The following is a 24012-nucleotide window of genomic DNA, read 5'->3' as shown; positions in this document are numbered from 1 at the left end:
AACCTCACCTGACCTTAGGAATCATTACATTTTATCGATGAGGGCATGGAGGCTCAGAAAGATTAACTCTGTTGCCCCAATCACCAAGCTCATAACCAGTGGACAGAATTCAAACCTGATGCCCTGTGGGTCCAAAATCTATGCTTTTTATTACTGTGTTCATCTACAATATCTGATACAAGGATGAAAATGCTAATCAAACTTCCCCTGCCCCTCCCCCCACATCAGATGCTCTAGTGATGCTGATCAATTGCGAGCTGCGTGAGAGTGAAGTGGCATGGAATAGGCAGGGGAGACTGGGGAAAGAGAACAGAGTATGATGGTGAGGAGGGCTCTCTCACCCTTACCCCTGCAAGTGGAAAAAATCATTGATCTAGACATAGTGGTAAGTAGCCCAGAGCAACAGAAGAATTCTCACTGTTCCAAACATAACTTCTGGTCAAGTTATTCGTCACAGTGGAAACCTTAAACTGCTATGCCTATCACAATTTCAAACAGACAGTTTTACTGAAAGCTATCATTCTGGTGATTCTGGCTCCTCAAGATTTTAAGACATGGCCTGAGACTAAAGACAAGACAGGGTAATTCAGATTCCCAAAGTTATTAAAAGCTGTTTTTTCTATAAAGAAGAGGATGGGTTAATAAAGAAAGGTATTTCTGTTACAAAGGAAATAATTTCTATATAAAGATCATTAACGATTGCTTTAATTCTAGCTTTAATGTGGGATACTGAAACTCTTCTGACCGTGACTTTTTGTTACCTGGCTGCATGTGTTAGGTGTCCTAACAGCAAAACGCCATGAGTAAATCCTTTTCTGTGAGAGCATCAACACATCCTCTGCATCAGAACTCTGTGCGGCCTCTCTGCTCCACCGTCAGCTCTTGCCCGGACCACTGCTATAGCTTCCTGACTGTCTTCCTGTTTTCACCTTGGCTTTGGCTAATTTACTTTTCATCTATCAGCCCAAAGTTATCTCTCTAAAGGTAAATGAGGCCATGGCACTTCCCCAAGAAACCCTCCAATGGCTTTCCAGCCTCCAATGGCTTTGAACTTAGAGACAAAAAAAAAAAAAGAAAAGAAAAAAAAAAAAAACTTACCGTGGCCCATGAGGCGCTGGCAGTTATTATTTGGCTTCTGCCTGTCTCTCTGACCTCATCCATCGCTGTCTCTCTCCGTTTCATTCTGCTACACTAGCCTTCTGATCTTTCTCGAATGCATCAAACATTTGCTCCCTTTCGAGCTTTCCTCTGGCGGCCCTCACAGCCTAGGCCCCTCTCGTTGCAAATCTTCTCAAGACTTCTTCCCTCCCTTCTCTAAGCTGGTTCAAGGGTCACCTCCTGTGAGAGGTCTCTGACCACACTTATCAACCACTGCCCCTCCCCACCTGCCTTTTATCGTGCCCTTCCACCTCACCCTACTTTATTTTTCTTTAGGGCATTTATCGGCCCCTAAACTATATTATTTATTTGTTTTACAGTCTCCCTCCACCATTTTCTAAGAGCAGGGATTTCTTATTTTACTGGTAGACCCCCCAGTGCCTAGAACAGTGCCTGGTATGTGCTCAAGAAAGAGTTGTTGATTTAATTGATTAAAACGGGTTCATACAGTTCTCGAAGACATATTGGTTTGTACACAGAAGTTCTGTGACTCTTAAAGGGCACACTATTTATAACCATTGCTCTCCTATAAGGCCAATGTCTAAAGAATTATAAATGGTACTAGTTGATTCTAACAGACTGAGTGGCTAATAATATTTTATATTTTGGCTAAAGACTCTCAGATGTCTTTTGAAACTATACCAGTTAAAGATGTTATTAATAATTTAGTTTTTGGATTTTATTAATAATTTAGTTAACCTAAATATCCATTTCCCTTCTAAAAGTAGAATTCCATTAAACTATTCATTTGCCTTGAAAATTAGTGGTATCACCATGATATCACAATGATAGGGTGACAAACAGTAGGCACATAAACATTTGATAAATAAAATAACCTGTTCATCATCCAAATAACGATCCTTAATTAAAAGAATATTTTAAAAATATTAAATATTTATATATTTTAAATATTTAATTTTAACTATTTTAAATAAGGGACAGAGAATAAATAACGTCAAAAGGAGATTCCTGTTAGCGAAACTAGCTCCCCAAAGCATCTACATATCAGAATCACTTGGGGATCTTTTAAAATTTCCAGTGCCGTGACCATAGCCCCAACAAATCAAATCACCATTTCTAGTAGCTTTTGAAGCTCCACAGATGATTCCAATGTACAGATAATTTGGGGGGAATTTTTTTTTAAGTAAACTATTACACTGCCCATGAGACAAAGTTTTCGCATCAACTTGCTTAGCTATTTTCTATGGATACAAAACTATTTATGAAAATGAAACAACTAGCCAATCCATTTTGCAGCATTTTGAAAGTTTGGGGAGTTTTTTATGTTTTGATGATAGGCAAGAAGTAATTTACTTTTTCAGGCAGTAATATAACAAATTCAGCATTTCCTAAACTGTGTTCTATGGAACAGTACTCTCTAAATGCTGTTAGTCTAAGAGATCTCAGAGGCCTGTTGTTTCCATCTCGGAGACCCCTGGTTCATGTTAGCAAGTAAAACAGTTCTGAGATATCTGTCTAGTAACAAAGAAAACTTGAGTCTCTTTCTTAAACTCAGTGTTTTGCAAATATGTTTGAAGGAAAAAAATTAACACAACAGATTCTTTTTACAATTACACTAATTTATTTCAGTTTTAAATACCAGGTATAGGCTTAAGATTCAAGTGATCTCCAACCCAGGCCCTTTCCCTGAATTGCAGGCTGCCTATTTGGCATCTCCACATAACCCTAACAAATTCTCAAATCTTACATGTCCAAAACTAAGCTCGTGTTTATACAGCTCCTCTGACCCTAACTCACTCCTCTAGCAGGTTTCTTTGTCCGTTTTTTTAAACAGATACTTATATAGTGCTTCTCATATGCCAGTTACTTTTCCAAAGGCTTCATACATAATAACTAATGTAATGCCCAAACCACTATTATTGTTTTTATTATTATTACTACCATCATTATTTTCATTTTAGAGATGAGGACACTGAAGCACAGGAAAGTTAAGTAACTTGCTCAAGAGCTAATACGTAGCCGAGCTCCCCTCACATTTTCAGGTCATTACTCACACAGCCCCTTCCCAGGACTCCTTCCCTGGCTACCCTGTCTACAAAAGTTCAACTCCTCCCATCTGCTGTGGTTGCTTAATTTTTTCCTATCCTTGCTTTTTAATTTTTCTCCTTAGCAGTTACCACTATATATTTTACTTGACTTATTTGTTGTCTGTCTTCTACAGTCTGTCTTGTTACATTTTTTACACTAAAATGTAAGTTTTATGATGGCAGAGTTTGCTGTCTGTTTTCGTCATGGCTTTATTCCCAGCGCCTATACGAGTGCCTGCAGTGAGTAAAAACTCAATGAATATTACTTAATAGAGCTGTTCAGGGACTTCCTTGGTGGCGCAGTGGTTAAGAATCCGCCTGCCAATGCAGGGGACATGGGTCTGAGCCCTGGTCCAGGAAGATCCCACATGCCGTGGAGCAACTAAGCCCGTGCGCCACAACTACTGAGCCTGTGCTCTAGAGCCCGTGAGCCACAACTACTGATCCCGCACGCCACAACTACTGAAGCCTGTGCACCTAGAGCCCATGCTCCACAACAAGTGAAGCCACCGCAATGAGAAGCCCGTGCACCGCAATGAAGAGTAGCCCCGGCTCGCCACAACTAGAGAAAAGCCCACACGCAGCAAGGAAATCCCAACACAGCCAAAAATAAATAAATAAATAAACAAACAAACAAATAAATAAAATAGCTGTTCAATGGACCAGAACACTAGTGTAGTGGCAAGCACAATCTGGGAATCAGTGGACTACAGTATCACAGAATATTAGTCAACTTAAAATCTTAAGTGAAGATTATTCATTTTTCCTTTAAAACATATTTCAAGGATATATACATACAATACCACTGCTGAAAAGTTTTATAATTTCATAATTTAAAAATTCCTTGCCCACAAAAAATTGAGAAACCCTATTCTACTTTTGTATGGTGACTTGGGCTTCATTCACTGCCAGGACTACAAATAAACATTAAAAGGTTTCTTTTTCCAGGAGTTGAGAGAATAAAAAGAAGAATTCCTAATCAAATTGCATATAATAGGACAGATAAAGCAATTAAATAATAATTCTTTATTTCTAGAGCTAGAGTTTGCAGAGTACTGGGTGCCAAGCACTGTGCTAAGAATTAATGAAAATTTTATCATTCATATCGAGATTATACATTCTTGGGGCATACAAGGTTTAAAAGTTTCACTTATTGGTAAAAATTACATGAGCATCTTTTTCACACTCAAAAATAAACGATTCTTTCCACGTCCTTTTATTTTTTACGTCCAGTAATTACTTTTTAATATTAAATAATTTTAATATAGTATGATATAAAGTCAGTCTACTGTGAATTTTTAATTAACTTATTTTCTAGGGTTATTTACAATTAAAAGTAATAAAAGTGAATTTTGGTAAAAGTATTTGTATTATTCATATATTTTATTGAATGATTTGATATTCAATACTTGAAATTATTGAAATATTATCATTAATTTTCACTTTTCATCTTAATTTTACATTTTAAAAAACTAGTATACATGCATGGCCAAAATAATTGAATCACAGAGAAGGGTATGCATTGCAAAATTAAATTTCCCTACCAGCCCTGACCTCTGGGTCCCCAGTATTCCTCTCCAGTGGCAACCATTATTCCAGTTTCTGAGCTACCTTCAGAAAGCCAAGTGTTCATTTATAATTTGCCAAACCTAACATCTTATTGATCTGTATTTGACTAGGGGTTTACTATAACCTGTAGGTAAAATGCCATTCTTTAAAATGTACTTTCAGTGACAGGTGGATGTACCTAATACACATTTCGTCCAAATGCTGAATTACAAGAAGTAAAAATAGCTATTTGGCTGAAACTGAGACCAAAGGCAAATATCTCCACCAAGGAAAGAATTTCTGGGATACAGGAATATATCTGATGTAAAAAAATTCCTGCTATGATTTTACTATTAAAATTTTTACAGGCTGCATTTTTACAGTCTGATATTCTATTACAAAAACAATGATTTCTTATTTTTCTTGATCATGACATTTTAATGTGGCAAAGTTGACGTTTTCCTTTTAAGTCTTCCTTCAACACATAAAGAATTGACAAATAGAACTTTTTTTTTAAGGCAGATGGCCTAAATGGCATTAAACCCATTTTAATATACATATGTTAGTATACTAAACAATTCTACAACAATTAGAATTATGATATAATTTAATCTCCCTCTTCCTGTCTCATTTAAATTTTCTCAACAACTAACTCAACATATTTTTAATATTTCCCTATGTATTTATTTATCCCTAAGTTAGTTTTTATGCATAACAGCATTCACAAGTAACTTTGCAAAGTTTTATTCCCACTATAATAAATGTACCTTCAAACTTTAGCTCATTGATGGAGTTTTCAGCATGTAAAACCCCAAAGGAGATTTTCCTAAATTACAAATAGAAGATTTACTGGTATTGGAAAGGGAATACTAAAATGGTAACAATAATTCTGCATGACGTACATTGTTCATAGTGCTTGGTGCTGTTACCCTGATTAGATATATGTTCTATGTAAGCCCATATCACAGATTAAGCAAAAAAATCAAGGAGGCCAGAGTGGTGTTGAAGTAGCCATTTGGCTATTTAGATTTCCATAAGCAAAGCATGAAGTCCAAGCCAAATAGCTGACTTTGGCTGAATACTGATGCCAAAGAAAAACTTCAGCACAGTCCTAACTCAGCATGAAGGACATTATATTTTATTTAAAAAGATATCATTTTCTTTACTGTTCAACAGATTCCAAGCTCATCTAGTTCTACAAGGTGTTAGTTTAAACCAGGACTGGCTGCTTATCTAGCATTCCCTGTTTGGTCTTTCAGATTGGTAATGAAAATGTTTGTTTTAGATAGCTTCTACAAATTCAAAAATATTTTAAAAGCTGGAATTAAACATATGTACACATATACAAATATATATGTGTGTGTGTATATATATATCCCTATAGTAATACTAAACCTATGAATATATTATGTATTGGGATACACTGACTTCTATCTTATGTCAAAAACATATCAAAGTTTAAAGTGCATGTCACAATAATTTCCTATTTTTTAACCTGTAGACAGTGGTACTGGGTCATGAAAATATGTCACTAATTAATTACTAGTTGATATTTAAAGTACACATTGTATCAAATAGCTTTATAATCAGTATTTTATTCAAGATTGATTTACAAATCCATCCTTTTTTGACTTCTTTATACCTACAGTCACTCTATATACATACTTAGAGATTGTAATTTAATTGCCTATTTCACATTAAAATCCAACATTATAGTAATGTTCATGATGGCTTGAAATGCTTAATATTTAAAATGCCTTACTTTAAAATGATAAAATACATTACATCATTTTGCAATATAGAGAAAAATGTCTGTAAATCTCCCTATCAAAATTATAATTTTGTTACATCTATCTGATTCTCATGTACATATTTTTATACAGTTGAAAGAAATTGTAACTTTAAAAGTAGTCTGGGCTTCCCTGGTGGCGCAGTGGTTGAGAATCTGCCTGCCAATGCAGGGGACACGGGTTCGAGCCCTGGTCTGGGAAGATCCCACATGCCGCGGAGCAACCGGGCCCGTGAGCCACAACTACTGAGCCTGCGCGTCTGGAGCCTGTGCTCCGCAACAAGAGAGGCCGCGACAGTGACAGGCCCGCGCACTGCGATGAAGAGTGGCCCCCACTCGCCGCAACTAGAGAAAGCCCTCGCACAGAAACGAAGACCCAACACAGCCAAAAATAAATAAATAAAAAAAAAAAAAAAAAAAAAAGTAGTCTGAGCAAGCTGTGTTAAATCATGGGGATAAATATTGCAAATATAGCATATTTTTAAAGATACAATGAGAACATCATCATTGCATGTTAATCCTACTTGGTTTTCATATTGCTATTATTTGTGGCTAATCAATCAGCCAACCAAAAACCTGAGGCAAAGTGAACTGAAAATTGATAAAAAAAAATATTAATTGTGCAAAATAACCAGTAACTGAGGCAGAAATGATTCACGGCTTACATTATCTAACAATTACTTCTTTACTTTCTCCCACTCTGAGATTCCAGAAGAGCACTATGAACTTATGTTCCTTTACTGTAGCTGATTTATGACACATTCTGCCTGTGTTTGGCTGATGGGACTCTCCACAATGGCACTTTTCACACATTCATCTAAACAGCTGGAAACACAATGATGACTTCCATCTTTTTTGTTTGGACCTAGAGATTATCATACTAAGTGAAGTAAGCCAGACAGAGAAAGACAAGTATCATATGATATCACTTATATGTGGAATCTAAAAATAAAAAATGATACAAATGAACTTTATACAAAACAGAAATAAACCCACAGACACAGAAAACAAATTTATTGTTACCAAAGGGGAAAAGTGGTGGGGAGGGATAAATTAGGAGTTTGGGATTAACATATACACACTACTATACATAAAATAGATAACCAGCAAGGACCTACTGTATAGCACAGCGAACTATACTCAATATTTTGTAATAACCTATAAGGGAAAAGAATCTAAAAAAGAATATATATATATATATCTGAATCACTTTGCTGTACACCTGAAACTAACACAACATTGTAAATCAACTACACTTCAATTAAAAATGTTTCTTAAAAAATACACTTTCTGCTCAAACCCAGATATGTTTTCAGATTTACTTCCTTTCCCTCAATGTTCTCCATTCTGTGAGTTTTATTTCTCATATATCTTACGGAGAATACAAATAGAAGAAAGTAAGTGGTGATCATTTTGTTGGGTAGAGAAATAGTGAATCACTATGTTGTACAGACCAGGAACTAACCCAGTGTTGTAGGTCAATCATTTCATGATGCATGTAAGTCAGATCATTATGTTGCATTATGCTGTATAAAGTTATACGGTGCTGTATGTAAATTATATCTCAATAAAACTGGAAGGAAAAAAACAAATAGAAGAAAAAAAAGAAGATAATTCTATCAAAAGAAAGCTCAGAAACTAGAGAAAGTTTTCATTTGAAAACTATTAGAATGGTTATATCATAATGAATTTTCTTGTTCACAAGATATTTGTATGCTTGTTTTGGAAGAATGCAGGTTAACAAATATATTTCAGATAAGCTACATCTTGTTTCTACGAACATCTATTTTAAACATTCTTGAAATGTTTGTTTGAATGGTTTTACTCAAACAAAATCATACTTCTCTATTGAGGAGAGAAAAAATCCCAGATCCCAAGTATAGACTTTATTTAAATTTTACTAAGAAAATCAATGACATAAATTTATTGCTTCTGTTTTAGTACAGTTTCTATGAAAGAAATCTATATTTACGTTGAACTAATTTATAAACGCCTTTATTTTTTTAACCTTATTTCTTTCTTTGTCCTCAAGTTGTATTTATTTTTCCAAAAAAACAATTATTTGTGAATAGAACATTCACTGCTGTGGTGACACTATGGTTTATTCCAATTCTCTTTGGAATGATACAGAAAAGTGGGTTTATTGCCTTGTTTTTCTTTCACTATTTAAACTTTATCTTTCTTGATTTCCTAGGAGTGATTCAGTCAGGTGAATTAGAGGATCTGAAGTCAAATGAAAGAGGAATTCTGGGAAAAATAAGCCATGGAGACAGTAATTTGATAAATAAAGAGAAAAACATTTACCACAATATTTATAATTTAATGTGCCCAAAATAATAATTATGTATATTTAAAAGACCCTTTTATTAGCCTAATTATAATTTTTGTATATTTAATTGTTCTTGATTTTCTTCCATGTATCCTATAGAGTCAGAAAAATGCACAGCAAGTACTACTGCAATGTGAGCCCCTCTGGAACAAATATAAGTGACTTGAATGAAAGTTCACATGGATTAAAGTTGTTCCAACAAAATCCAAATGGAAATTAGAATATGCTTTTAGAATGTTTATGGATACATGACTTTTACCTGTATTGAGAATTTTAGCACACAAAGAATCATTCTGTTTACCATTCTTTTTCATTTTTTTTTTACTTAGAACTCTTTCCATTTCCCAAAAGTTGAGTCAAATAATGAATATATACAATTGTATATTTGTATGGTATTGTATTATTGAATTATCAAAGTACATCCGAAGTTTCTTATCAGAAAAACAAGAATACAATTGCCAGCTTTTTAAAGCTGTAATTCACAATACAGTACATGTATACGCAATATCCTTTTAGAGAAAGGAGGATCAATATGGTCCCAGGATGCATGATGAGGTCCCCCAAAGCATAACTGGGACTATTCTCTGTAGAAATACATAAAGCCTTCCTTTTATATATAGCGTGAAGATTAGGAGCGTCTATCTTTTTCTTATCAGTTGTCCACCAAAACTCCTATCAGCTCACTTATGTTAAATGGAGTGTTGTTAGCCTTCCCACTAATCCAATTCCCTGCAGATCTTCAGTGTGTATTCAATAGCTTGAATTCAATAGCTTGAATTGTGTTGCCCTTATACATTTTCTTTCATAAGACTAATAAATACACATTTAATATCTAACAAAGCACTTGAAAGCAGTTCACTGCATACTTAAAAAGCAGCGTGGAGTAAAACTTCTGAGTCTCAAGGAAAAGGGGCATGCAACCATGTTAACAGTCATTTTTTTAAATTTTTATTTTATATTGGGGTATAGTTGAATTACAATGTGTGTTAGTTTCAGGTGTACAGCAAAGTGATTCAGTTATACATATACACGTATCTATTCTTTTTCAAATTCTTTTCCCATACAGGTTATTACAGAATACTGAGTAGAGTTCCCTGTGCTATATAGCAGGTCCTTGTTGGTTATCTATTCTATACATAGTAGAATGTATATGTTAATCCCAAACTCCAAACTTCTACTAACTTTGGGTTTTGTTTGTTCTTCTTAGTCTAGTTGCTTTAGTTGTAAGGTTAGGTTGTTTATTTGAGATGTTTCTTGCTTCCTGAGGTAGGACTGTATTGCTATAAATTTCCCTCTTAGAACTGCTTTTGCTGTGTCCCAAAGGTTTTGGATCGTCGTGTTTTCATTTTCATAACAATCATGCTTTAATAATAAACATAAAGGTTATAAAAACGAAAGTTCTCAAGGTGTAAGGTAGACAGGCCACACAGTGGCAGCAAGTGCCAGCTGCGAAATGGAGCGTGCGCCGCGGTTCGTATGTACCTTGAGGCAGCGACTGGACAGGAAGGGCCGCCTGGCCAGGTGGGATGGAGATGAGTCCCTGACGCTGAAGGCTGAGCAGATGCTGCTGCTGCTGGAGTTGCTGCATCTGGAGGAGCTGCTGCTGGAAGACAAGCTGCTGGGCCGCCAACTGCTGCTGCTGCTGCTGCTGCTGGTGTCAGAAAACCCAACCCAGTGAGCGAACTGACGGCTGAGACCAGGGTCTGCACAGACAGCCCTCCTACAGAGAGACGTACGCTTCTTTCATCGCCCCGGTACGTTTGCAAACGGTCATCCCATTGTCAAAGCTCAAGGGCAGAATGTGAGCAAGCTTTAGATTTTCAGTTGCTTTTCTTTCAAATATTAACACAGCAACAGAGAACCAAGGAACTTGCATTGAAAGGGGATGGAACAAGGGCTAGAGAAAGCGTGTCACAAAAGTTCAGACTTTTTAAAAATAGGCTTATTGCAGATGATAATAAATTTACTCAGACTCAAAGAATGACACTTTACGGAAACAGTCAACTTCGACAACACTTTTTTTTCCAACTGAATAAGTTTGATCTGCAGAAGTCCATGACCGTGGTCTCTAGCGATCTATTAGTAAACTGGGATGTAGCCTTCATAGGACAGGCCTGTTAGCTCTCTCTCTTCCCCTTCTCTCTTATTGGAATATATGAAAGGTAGAATTATGTTCAAGGCCAAAAAAAGTTGGCCCCTTACTGGAAGGAAAAGTATAAGTTCCCATTTTGTGAGGCATTACAAGACAAAGCAGACTTCTTTTGGACTCGGGAGGGTATGAGAAGGCAGTCACACTTCAGAGAAAGACAAGCTGCTGTGGAAGACCTTTCCTTTTTAGTTTGGGGAAAAGAGAAACTTCTGATGCGCTCACTGGAAAACAGACTGCATAACGGAGCAAGTCATGTGGATTGCCCAAAGCCTCCGGAGAAATAAGGCAGCAATTTCTATTCTGTAGTTGATGGTTGTCTGAAATTCTATTCACAAATCCAAACAGAAACAAAGCCTCAGGGGGTCAAAACTGTTTCCTGTACGTTTGCATAATGGGCAGCTTGAAGACAACGGCTCTGTTACCTGCTGATCAATTTAACTACTTCAACGTGTTTTGTTTGTATTATGTTTATATTTGATGCAGTTTGCTGACAAGCGCAAGCTAGGCCTGAGAAGCCAGCTTGTCAGTTTGATTTATGAGCATATCAAACTGGAACTTTCTACTCGCCACTCCAAACCTACAGTAGCAGTTCATTAATCAGGGGCCTGTGACTTTGAAATCTGCGCTCAACCACTTTCTCCCTGGCTTCCCCTCCCCCCCAACTCCCAACCACAGGCTCAATTTGCATGCATGTTCTCTGAGCTGCACCACTGAGAAAGATAAGGTTCCCTCACCAACTTAGATTCTCGGTGAATACAAGATAATCAGTACTTTGTGCACCACACAGCTTGCTCTTGGTACACTGTGATTCATTAGTGAACAGCAGACGACAGCAGCACTGGATTGTGACTCTCAAGTCCCACGCTGCAAAGAAGGAGAGCAGGAGAGCTCTCCTGTTACTGTCATGAAGCTCAGTACCAATGCATAATAATGCATCTTGGACAGCAAGAGCCTGGTGATAGGAGCGTCTAACGCTGCCCTGGCCTCCGAGTGCCCTTCCCAGGCTCGCCCTCCTCCGCGTGGGTGAGCCGGCCAGATCCTACCTCTTTCGCTTGCTTTCCAGGATGCTGTGGCTGCTGCTGCTGCTGTTGCTGCTGCTGTTGCTGCTGCTGCTGTTGCTGCTGCTGTTGCTGCTGCTGTTGCTGCTGCTGCTGCTGCTGCTGCTGTTGCTGCTGCTGCAAAAGCTGAAGATGTAACTGCTCTTGCTGTTTCTTGTAAAACTCTTGCAGTTGTTGCTGAATAAACCATTTTGACTTTAATAAATAAAGGCAAAAGTTGCATGTATTATAAACCCCCTAAACTCTTCTAGACTGGCACAGGGTAGAGTCTCCATTAAGATTCGTCTCACAAGAACAACGACAAATACGCATTGGATTCCAGGAGACAGATCTACACGTACATTGTTTTTTCCAAGGCAGCTCTGAAACTTTCCAATCCAGAATCCAAAGTATCCTAAACGAAAGGGTATAGAAGATCTGTATTCTAAATGGCTAGAGCCAAATGAATACCCTCGATGATTATATCTGCAGCGTTAATAGCACATAAAAATAGGTTCTACTCTACCATTTATAAGAACCAACTATAGAGTTACATACAATTAGAGTGACCAGTTCTTACTGGGAAAAAATTGTAATCCATCGGATGGACAGGAGAACGTCAGACTTAGAAATATAAGTAACTGGCCTGCGGTCATCATCACAGAACATAGCAAGTCGTTAAATCTATAAGAATTTAGGTAAAGCACATTATTTTCTCTATGAGAAGTAAGTCTATAACATAAAGTCCACTTTATATAAACTCAAAGCTCTAATAATGTACATATTAGGAACATTAGTTTTGCTATTTAAAAAGGATTAACCTCATGAATTGGTGGCTCAGCTGTTCAACTTTGTTCTAGTTAGTAGCTACTTCTATTCCTAAAATCTGAATTTATTGTGGAAAGGAAAGTTTGGGACATTACTTTCCCTACTGTAACAAAATAGCCAGTTCCAATTTCATACTTATGTGAACTAAAAGGAGGGTTGAAGGGTTAGAAATTTCAAAAGCAACAATTATCTGTAAGTCTCTTTGCACTTTTGTTGGCAAGTCTATAAATCCAAAGCACCTAAGTATTTGAATATTTAAATATTGCTTTATCTCATGTTGAAATGGTACCCATTTCTGCTCTTACTCTAGACGTTAATGAATTTAAAAAGACTAAGGGATCTAAATTTTACTACTCAGTTCTACAATTAACATGCTACATTTATGTTCTAGCATGCTGACAGGTTGTCCTTTCCAGTGGAGAAGGAATTGTCATATATGCCCATGGCACTGTCAACACGGGTGCTAGCACTCCGAAGCAGGTAATCCACATTACCTGCTGCAGCATGACTGCCTGCTGCTGCTGGAGGAGGGCTTGGAGCTGCTGAGGAGACAGGACTTGCTGCTGAAGGATCTGCTGCATTTGCTGAGGGGTGATCACCTGGGGAGTCATCATGGCCACCGACACAGGCACCTTGACAGAGACAGAAGGAGAAAGAGTGGACGTTACTAAACGTCTGTTAACCTACTTCATAGCTATATGGCATCCCCATTTAGTAGTGATGACCAATCATTTTTATAGAATAATTGTTATATTATTTAACTATTTAATAATGATATTTTAGGTACCACAGCATTTAGACACTGGCTTTCCAGAGGCATCAGATGTCATCAGATTCCACCTTTACGTTCCACACCTCTTACATATTATGCTAAGATGTGTTGCTCTGACTAGCATAATTAGAAATAAACAATAACATGTCAGTTTTCTCAACACTTCATAATTGATAATCTCATCAATGTCACAGTGCTACAAATGAAAGCCTTTTGAAATGATTTACAGGTATGATTAAGATAGATATGATAAAGACTAAACGACTGGAAAAATACACATTTAAATATCTGTTATCAAAGCTAGTAAAAAGAATGTATGTGCAGCGTACTTATTCATAAAATATAACCTGTCTTCAAAATTTAATATATATATACATAAAATATACACAGTACTAGAAAAATACACACAGTAATACATATTACTACATGAGTACTTGCAGTAACTCATATAGGATATTTATTTATTTACTTACATATCCCCAGAAAATAGCTACATAGATAGGTCCTCTCCAAGAAGGGATCATAAGCCTCGTATTCTAGCTTCTCCTTTAAACGTTTTCTTATTTCAAGCTAACTAAACTTATACCGGGAAGTCTAGAAATCTAAAGATTACTCAAAGGTTATTCATTAAACTGAAAAATAAAGTATTTTGCTCAAAATGTCCTTTCTACCATTTCCTTCTCCTTCAAAGTTGTAAAAATTAGAGTCAAAAAGAAAAGGAAATAAGGAGGGAGAGAAAGAAGCAGAAGAGAAAGATGAAGCAAGGAAAATACAAAGTAAGGAAAAACCAGGGGGAAAGTCTGAGAGGAAGAGAGAAAGGCTGTGGAGAGACAGGAAAAGGTTGGCAAGAGAGGCGAACAGGAAGTCCTCCTGCACAGAAGCCTGACGCATCTATCTGCTCGTTTGGGCGGCAGTCACACTCTTTGAAGGCACTGCTTGTACTAACCAGCAACTAATCAGGCAACTTGTCAACTTGCCAAGTTTGCAACCTTTGAAAAAGCAATCATTTTCTTTCCTAGAAAAAACAATTCACATTTACTGTAAATAAAAGCAAGTATTTATATAAACACCACTTTTGAACAAATTCTTGGGACAACATGTGTCTTTGAAAACAGAAAAAGATTAACAGACATGGTTCACAATTTATCCTCAGAGTCATTTTTAACACAGTTCAAACTTTTCGAGTCTGGCACTTTATATCATAAACAAAGGAGAAACTAATAATGAAAACAAAGTTAGGGGCTTCCCTGGTGGCACAGTGGTTAAGAATCCGCCTGCCAATGCAGGGGACACGGGTTCGAGCCCTAATCCGGGAAGATCCCACATGCCACGGAGCAACTAAACCCGTGTGCCACAACTACTGAGCCTGTGCTCTAGAGCCTGGGAGCCACAACTAATGAGCCCGCGTGCCACAACTACTGAAGCCCACGCACCTAGAGCCTGTGCTCTGCAGCAAGGGAAGCCACCACGATGAGAAGCCCGCACACCCCAATGAAGAGCAGCTCCCGCTTGCCGCAGCTAGAGAAAGCCTGCGTGCAGCAACGAAGACCCAATGCAGCCAAAAAAAAAAAAAAGTTAGAAGAAAAGAATAAAGGAAGTTCAGGATGGATTAATTCCTCTCCCTCAAAAAAAACCACTTCATATTTCATACTAAAGAAAGAGTATTTTCTATCCCTTGCTATCTTGAAATATGGATTAATTAGATGTAATTTTGTAACATGAGGGGAAAGAATCACAGAATAACAGAAAGGAATTAAAAAGTGCTTTTCAAAAATATTTCTGGATTTTTTTAGAACACACTTTCATACCTATAGATTACTGTACTTGAAAGTATCATAATAAAAGGCATTCTGAAATGTATGCTGTAAAATTAATTGATCCAATGGGTTGCCCATGTATTTAGTTGTTTAAATATTTAATGGTCAGTTTACTTAATTGTTCTTTGATAAACAAAAAGAATGGCTAGAATAAGCAGTTTGTAAAAAAATTATCTATCTACTAAAATGCCTTTCCTTCCAGGAATAATTTACCTCATATTGTCGCCAAATAACAAGGAATGAAACTGAAATGAAGGAACAGAGAAAGAAAAACAGGTTAAACTTTAAAAAGGTTGCCAATCTAGATAAATAGATAGATAAGTGGGTAGCTAGATTATGTATATGTAGATAGCTATACACATGCACATAGATAGATACCTTCTATAAAGTCTATCATGTGATGAGAAACTTGTCACACCTCTCTCATCTAACAACCCCTTACCAATTTTTAGCACATGGAGTATTTTCACTTAATTAACTCTATCTACAAGTAAAAGTACTTTATGTGTAACTGATAACAAAGGCACTTTATAAGAAAAGTTATATGAATGGAGGTATGCAATTATTATTGTAAACTGCAAGTTTACAATCAGAATTCATCTTATACAAATTATATTACCCTATAGCTTGCTGCTAGTATGACTGATCTGATGTACAAGCAAGTTTAAGCAAGTTTTCTACCTTTGCATTCTTTAGAGTTCATTAGCCCTTTCACCATGGTTAAATTAATTATGTTTTATTCTTGAAATGGTTTGTGAGTGTCTTCCTTACATTTAAAAGTTTATGACATAAAAATAACCATCATGTCATTGTCATCCTAAAATCATATGTATCACACTTATGTGATATTCTGCATATTTTAAGCAGATTCTGGCCTACCCTCTAGGAAACTGCCATCTAACACAAACTATATACAGACATAAGGATATGTAGAAAAAGAAATCAACTAATTGAACACTCTACTTCCATAAGATATGTACAAAACACAAACTGAAATTAATTATATATATAGGAAAGCACAGGTACACTTCTGAGGGATTTCTAACATTACAAATAAGCCAATACTATCAATCACCTATAAACCTACGTACATGAGCTCATCCAAAATGAAACATTTGAGGCTACTAAAAATTTAAAATATTTTATTAAATAGAAAATTAGTTTTTCCTACAACAAATGTCAATTACATGTTATATGCAGACTGCTCCACTGGCCTTGTTTAGAACATGCAGAACTTCTCCATTTTTAAGTGAATCATTTTAAGTGACACATTTCCTTTATTCCTCCTTTATCACTTTTGTTACTGTCCCATTACCTTTCTTTGCTACTGCAAGCTGCTTTAGGAATTCATTGACAAAGATGAATAGAGATTAACTGAGTACATAAATTATTTTTGAAGATTATACTACTTTATCAATATTTAAACAGGCAAAACCAGCATCAGATTTGAAAGTCTATGGATAACTTTCTAAAATATATATACCTTCACAAGTTAGGTGTTAAGCTTAAGGAAATATTTTCCACTAAATATATACTTTTATTCATGCAAATATTCTAATGAGGGACCACAATTTAGATGTGTGATAGAGGAGGGGAGGGAGAACTTATCTTAGATGTTTTCTGGTGAGAAGGCAAATAAACATCTTGTTGGGTCTAAGAAAACATAATATGTTATGCAGCTACCAAATGAAATCAAAAGGAATGTCTGGTTTAAAATGGGTGTCCCAGTGAAAACTGCAGTCTATCAATTAAACTCTTCAAGAGTGAAGAAAAGAAAAAAAAAAAAAGAGTGAAGAAAAGAAACGCAGTAAACTTTGGTTGGGAGATTTTTCTTTTTTTCTCTCTTGATATTTACTATCCTGACAGAACTAAAATTCCCCATAGTGATGCACCAAATAAGGCTTTCATTTACCCTTATTTATTTTCTCATTAGCTGAATTAAGCACCAACTTGATATGTAGCTCTGTGCACCAAGAAATATTGGGTAAACAGACATAAAGACAGGGTTATGTATTCTGAGATGAGAGAGGAAAAATTATGAAGCTTGAAATGACTCAAAATGGTAAAAGCCAAAAGCATTTAGATATTATCCTAAAACAGGTTGCTGATGACTTCAGATTTTTTAAGAAATAAATTATGCATTTACATTAAACTTCTAAGTGTACCTCGTTGAAAGGGTCAAACAGTTATTAAGAGACAATGCAAAGACCATGCCTCCCTTCAAATGAATCTCAAGAGTTAGTGTAAGACTTATGAAAATGGATCAACCTTTTAATTTGCTATAATAAGCAAATCGTCTTTTTAAAATCTAGTTCAGCTGGAGCATTTCTGAATGTGTTGGGTTTGCATATTAAGCATGTCACTTAATTAAACATCCCAGTTATGTGTGGGTGATCAGAAAGGTGCCTAGCATAATGTTAGTCCAATTCTTACTTCACTAAATGTGAATTGGAAAAAACAGCCACAACCTGTGGATGAGATTTACAGTGGAAAACACCATTTCCTTGTTAACATGGTCTGCCAAATACTGGTTCATACATCCCTTTATTTTTCACTTAAAATTTGAAGATAAAAAGAAGTCCCGATCTCCAGGCCCTGGTACTTAAAAAAAATTTTTAAAAAAAGCTCTATTAGGATTAACTACTTGTATAAAAATGCAAAATTGGTTTTCATATTATAGTATCTGCTCCTATTATAACAGACTATTGATAGGAAATATGTGATTGTACATTCTTTGATAAATTTTTTTCTGTTCACTTCTTCCATCTCTATACTACCTATATCTATAGTTTATTTTAACATAAGAAACTATTGTATTGCATTGCCAGCCTTGGTCCAAATTCAAGCCCTGGTTACACGTATAATGTCTATCATAATAATAGCCTTTCAAAAGCTTCCTGGTTTTATGGTATCAAAAAGAACTGACAATGAATTGAGTGGTATTTGTAAGCTTTTCATCAAGTACTGAACAGGAGTATTTAAAGAGATCTGGGATGGACAGTGCATACTGCTATTTAATGCAATCTTTTAGCAGCAGAGAAATAGTGTGACAGGAACAACAGAAAGCACGGCACAGTGCAATCAGACACTGAGATGCCTTTTCATCATGATTCATCACCCCTTAGTTTCTACTATACTTTAAGACATTAGTTTTAATTTAACATCCATCTAATCACTTTGATAAAGCAGAGTGTTTTCTGTTTTGGAAAGTAGAGTTTGTCTAACTTTACCCTTCTCTTAGTTACACACAAATATTTCAGAAGAGAGTCGAGTCTTTTCTTTGTACTACTGGTGAAAATGAGGCTGTTCATATAGGCATGTTGTTACAGAGATTATGGAGAGGTGATATATAATATGCTACACCATATGTTTAAAGACCAAAAATGCAACTTCTAATCTCACTCTGGCTAATCAAGCTGCTCAGATTATTTTACATACATCTTTGGTTTAGGCCTTGACATGCCCTTGTTTTTCTTTCTTCTGAAAGCTAAAGTTCCTCTCTTTGATTAGCTGAAACATTTGCATGGTCACTACACATTTTTCATTTTATAAATCATTATGCATTAGCAGTCTTGATCGCCTAGCTTGACTAATCCTGACGAACTGAAATCACAGCTGAAGGTCAAACTCCATCCCACTGCACATTCATATTCAAACAAATCTGCACCATTGTTCATTAGGCTCCTAAAATCATTGGAAAGAAGTTACTGAATATCTTACACTTATTCCTTATTCTTTCCAAACTTAACCCACAGAACGCTAATGCTTAACAGATGATAAGAGCAGAATACCAACAAAATCAATAACACTTTGCAACTGGAGTGCCTGGTTTTATTTTAAGTTTTAAAAACTAGAATGTAATCAATAATTACACACAATTAGAATACTTGAGTACTCAACCAATTTGAGAGGGGGCTGCACTGTAGAAAGATATATGCATGTATGAAAATGCTGTCTTCTTTTATGTTTAGTAACTTAAAATGTGGATCTATCTAGCAGGCTAGAGCCATTCCCTGGAATTAAGATCTTGCTCAAAATCACTGGGAGACTAGTTTTCTGGGACTGTGCTAACAGTTCATCCTGTTTATTTGTCTACATTCATAAATATTTCCTTTTAAATTTAAAAAATGAATTTTAAGACACCAGATACAAAAACAAAACAATTGTGATTTTGATGGAGCTCACCAAATTAGCCCAAATAATATTAGTTTCAACAAAAAGCAAGCTGTCTTAATAAAAGACAACTCTCTAAGAAAGCAAAAATAAATATGAGAAGGAAGATCCTTTCATGCTTTCATAGGCGCTCTCATAGATTGATGGATGATAATCATCTTAATTTCACTGCTCTCCAAAACAAAGAGCCAGAAAAGGCAGCAAAAGACACTAGCCCATTCATTCCAGGACCTGCACAATGCTAATTCCAACATTTAGCTGCATGGCTTTCTGCTTGATGTATCAGAGCTCAAAAGATGAAAGCAGAGAAGTAATTGCTCTCCTGGTTCTTATTCTTCGCTGACAACCCATAAATTTAATTTTACACACACATTCATTTACATTTTCAAGTATATGACATGATAATTGCCAGAATATAACACCTCCATTCCTGTAGATACAGCAACTCGCTGATTGACAAGTGTGGTGAATAGAAAGGAATGGTAGTTGAATTGCAGAATTTTTTTTTTCTTCTGAAAATTACACTTAGAAGGGCTAACGGTAATAAGCATTTATGAAAGTCTCACCATAAACATCTGCACATAAAATGAACAGTAGAACCTCAGTTATTACAGTCTCTCAGCTTTTTGTGCTTTACACTGAACTCTACTACTGAAATAGTAAAATTACCAACAGTGCATCTACTGAAGCACAAATGTATGAAACAGTCTATCCCCAACATTACTAGAGCCGTTGGTTGTGACTCTTTTCAGTCAGTTACGCCACTGCAAGGCAATGAAATATTTAGCCTGTTTGAAGGTATTTAATTATATTTTGAGAAACCGTAAATATTGCAATCATTTTCAATAAAGTGGACATTCTTTCTGGGTCTCACAAAGGGGACATATTTTTCTATAGGGAGAAGTAGTTACTGATGATTTTTAAGTGTTTCTTGACAAAGACTCACACTCTTCAAAAACCTCCTGCAGCTGGGTACACTGATTTGGCTTTCTAGCTCACCATGGAGAAGGCAACAAACTGACTTGCTTTTCTTTGGCTCCAAAGTTCAAGAATGGAACAAAGCTCTCTAAATTGGATCCTGATTAGAAAACATCAGCAACTTCTCAGAAGAATTTCAGATCATTAAGATGCTCTCACTGCACTTGGAGTTGCTGATGAGGCTGTCTAACTGATAGAGGCCAACTTCAATGGAAGAAGGCAGGAAGAAAAGGGAAAACTGAGGTAGATTTACTGAGAGTATTGCCCCGATGACTTAGCAATTACTTTTTGTGAATGCCCTGACTAATCTGTACAGGTCAAAGATTAGTTCATGTTGCCAGGCTGTGGGTAGCTTAACATTCACAGTATATTAGAATAAACAATGGTAACATACGTGTCTTGGTGAAAAAACCAAGTATTCCGAACTACACTTTTTGCCTTATATGCAAGGCAAAACGTCTACCCCCACTATTAGAAAAATACTGTTAAGTTACCTTTCCCATAAAGAGTCTTTAGAGATGTCCAAAAGATATTGCTAATCAAATTTTTAAAATAAATTAAAAATAAGCTAGCATTTCTATAATGTATAACCAAAGCAAATTCTTTCATTAGTACATCTCCTAGAACAGTTGTAGCCGATTAGCTATAGAAATTGTGTAAGGAGTTCATGCACAGAAACTGACATCCAAACTTGAGCACAATATACGAGAGAGACAACTGTTTGGAATGTAGTTAATAAACATTTAATAAGAATTAATGGGACTTCCCTGGTGGCACAGTGGTTAAGAATCTGCCTGCCAATACAGGGGACACGGGTTCGAGCCCTGGTCCGGGAAGATCCCACATGCCACGGAGCAACTAAGCCCGTGAGCCACAACTACTGAGCCCGCACGCCACAACTACTCAAGCCCGCATGCCTAGAGCCCGTGCTCCACAACAAGAGAAGCCACCGCAATGAGAAGCCCGCGCACCTTAACGAAGAGTGGCCCCCACTTGCCGCAACTAGAGAAAGCCCGCGCGCAGTAACGAAGACCCAATGCAGCCAGAAAATAAATAAATAAACAAACAAACAAATAAATAAATTTATAGAAAGAAAGAATTAATGAACCAGAATTGCAAAAAGATCTATCAAAAAGATATACTGAAAAGTTAAGGCAAGACCTCACATTTTAAACAACAAATAGTAAGTGGGAGAGTTGTGTCAAGAATTCAGCCTCAAAACAGTCTCACTACTTGGCTAATATAGCGTAGCCCTACTCCTCTCATACCTAAGACATTTCACTCTAACTTTTAAGACATATGAGAGTGTAAGGTAGATATAAAATCCAGTTATTATGAAATACTATTTTTTATGAAAGCATAGGAATTTGATCCATGAATAGCTTAAACCTGACATATTCTATAGCATTTAGGTTAGATTATAAAACTACCCTGAGTCCTATTTATATCTTATACCACTATTTAATTTCACCTTACGAGATATCATACTGTTGTAAATTATGTTGGATAGAGTACTATTTTTTCCTTAGTTGCACCTATTTTGTTTAATAACTGACTTTCCTGAAGATTATAAAGCTGTGTTTAAGATAGAGTTTTGCTCATCCTGTCTCAATAGACTTCCACGATTACTTTTTACCAACTAGTCTTGTTGAAAGGTTTCTAGCGTTATAGGTAATGTAAAGTCCATTAGGTCAGCCTCTTCATAGCATGACATGCAGTAAATTACAAGTGCTTCAAGCAGCTCAGTGAATTACAGTTCATCACTTTGAAAGGTTTCCCACTACAAGACCACAGATATCAGATCTGGCAGTTAGGATCCAATTAACACTTTGGTCAGAATAATCAGATTGCATGTGTAAGACTTGTATAATTCGTTTACTGCTTCCATGCATCTTCTGTCTGTAGGTAAATTTGTTGCTGTTATTTCAAAGCTTGGAATCAGTATTTCACTTGCCTTTAGGTTATATTTCAAGTTCTTTTGCAGTGCAGTGATGAACTCCCCTTGTTTCAGCAATTTAGATCACTTGTCCTGTAGATATTACAGCTTGAGAAATGGTTTGTTGCTGGTAGTTTTGTTTTGTGCTCTTACCATGTCATTATATGTCTAGAAAAAAATTGCTAGCAATTTTTACTAAGCCCGTTTTATTTAGTGTATCAGAGACAATTTTCCCCAGTGATCACTGTGAATCTTGCATAACAACCCTGCACACCATAAACGACATATGCAATGACATTTACATGTGTACTGTCATGCAAAACTATTTCCTGCTACACTGAATATAATACCATGACTGAATGAAAGAAAACATTCTGATTTAGTGATACCATTTTTCTAGCCATGGTCAGTTATTCACAAGAGGTCCGTCTGGGCAAGACTAAGGAGAAAATGTTATTCTCACATTTGGTACTTGTGGCCAGGACTTTGATAGCTAGTTTATCACACTTTCAAATATTATGGCTAACTGGATAGAAATCTGGAAAGAATAATTTGGCCCAAAGGATAATACAGTTTCTTAAAAAAAAAAAATGGATATACAAATTCCACCACTGCAATTTTTAAATCACAACGGCCTAACAAATTTTCATAAATAAAAAAGCCTAATAACATTTTCTGAAATAGTATCACATTCAATTCTCAATGAAGCTTATTTGTTATAAATTACTGTTTCTTTATTCTCTTTTATATTATACCTAATGCAGATTTAAGTTCCTAGATTCAGAACCCATGTTTCAAATCCAATATAAACTGTCACAGTACCATGAAAACACAGTTAAATTCTACTTAGAAGATATATTAAAAATGATTACTCTTTATAGATGAAATCTAAGTGATAAAACTGGACCTACTGATTGAAAAGATGCCTCTAGTTTGGTTTTACACAGATAGCTATTTAATGATTAGTGAAGATAATAGGACTAGTATTCAAGTTTCTTTTCACAAGTGGCCATTTCATTTTCCATACATTTACACCACACCAGAGGGTCAAACAGATAACGCAAATACAAATATTTCTTCTTTCGAATGATGATAAAAACAACACTAATGAAGATGCAGATAGCAACAAAAAGCCTGGATGCCGTGTCAGACTCTGAAACCAGAATAATTCGAATGTTGAATCTCTCATTTGTTTGCTTTGTCACTTTGGTCAAGCTACTTAACTTCTCTGAGACACTATTCCTCGATCAGTAAAATTAAAGTAAGAATATCCATTTTACTTGGTTATTCTGATAATTAATTATAATAATGCATGTAAATACATAACACACAGTAACCACTCAAATTACCTACCTTCCCTCTTTACCCAAATGAATTTTTCCTTCAAAGAGACTTCATTATACATAATAATTGGCCTCAGTTTATACAACTGGAATGCTAAGAGAGGCTA

General features: G+C 36.0%; 1 protein-coding gene across 1 annotated transcript in view; it reads right to left on the bottom strand.

The window, feature by feature from the left end:
• FOXP2 (forkhead box P2) overlaps window positions 1–24012 on the bottom strand; it is a 253343-nt gene that overhangs the window by 46961 nt on the left and 182370 nt on the right. The window contains exons 5-7 of the mRNA XM_061197955.1: window positions 13381–13518; window positions 12065–12256; window positions 10355–10523 (exon numbers count right to left, since the gene is read on the bottom strand). Of these exons, the coding sequence (XP_061053938.1) occupies window positions 10355–10523; window positions 12065–12256; window positions 13381–13518 (499 nt within the window). The remainder of the gene's footprint in view (window positions 1–10354; window positions 10524–12064; window positions 12257–13380; window positions 13519–24012) is intronic.

Source organism: Eubalaena glacialis, chromosome 8 (assembly GCF_028564815.1).
Source record: "Eubalaena glacialis isolate mEubGla1 chromosome 8, mEubGla1.1.hap2.+ XY, whole genome shotgun sequence".
NCBI classification, from domain to species: domain Eukaryota; kingdom Metazoa; phylum Chordata; class Mammalia; order Artiodactyla; family Balaenidae; genus Eubalaena; species Eubalaena glacialis.
The sequence above is the reverse complement of the archived record's forward strand: the minus strand, read 5'-3'. Positions and strand labels throughout refer to the sequence as shown.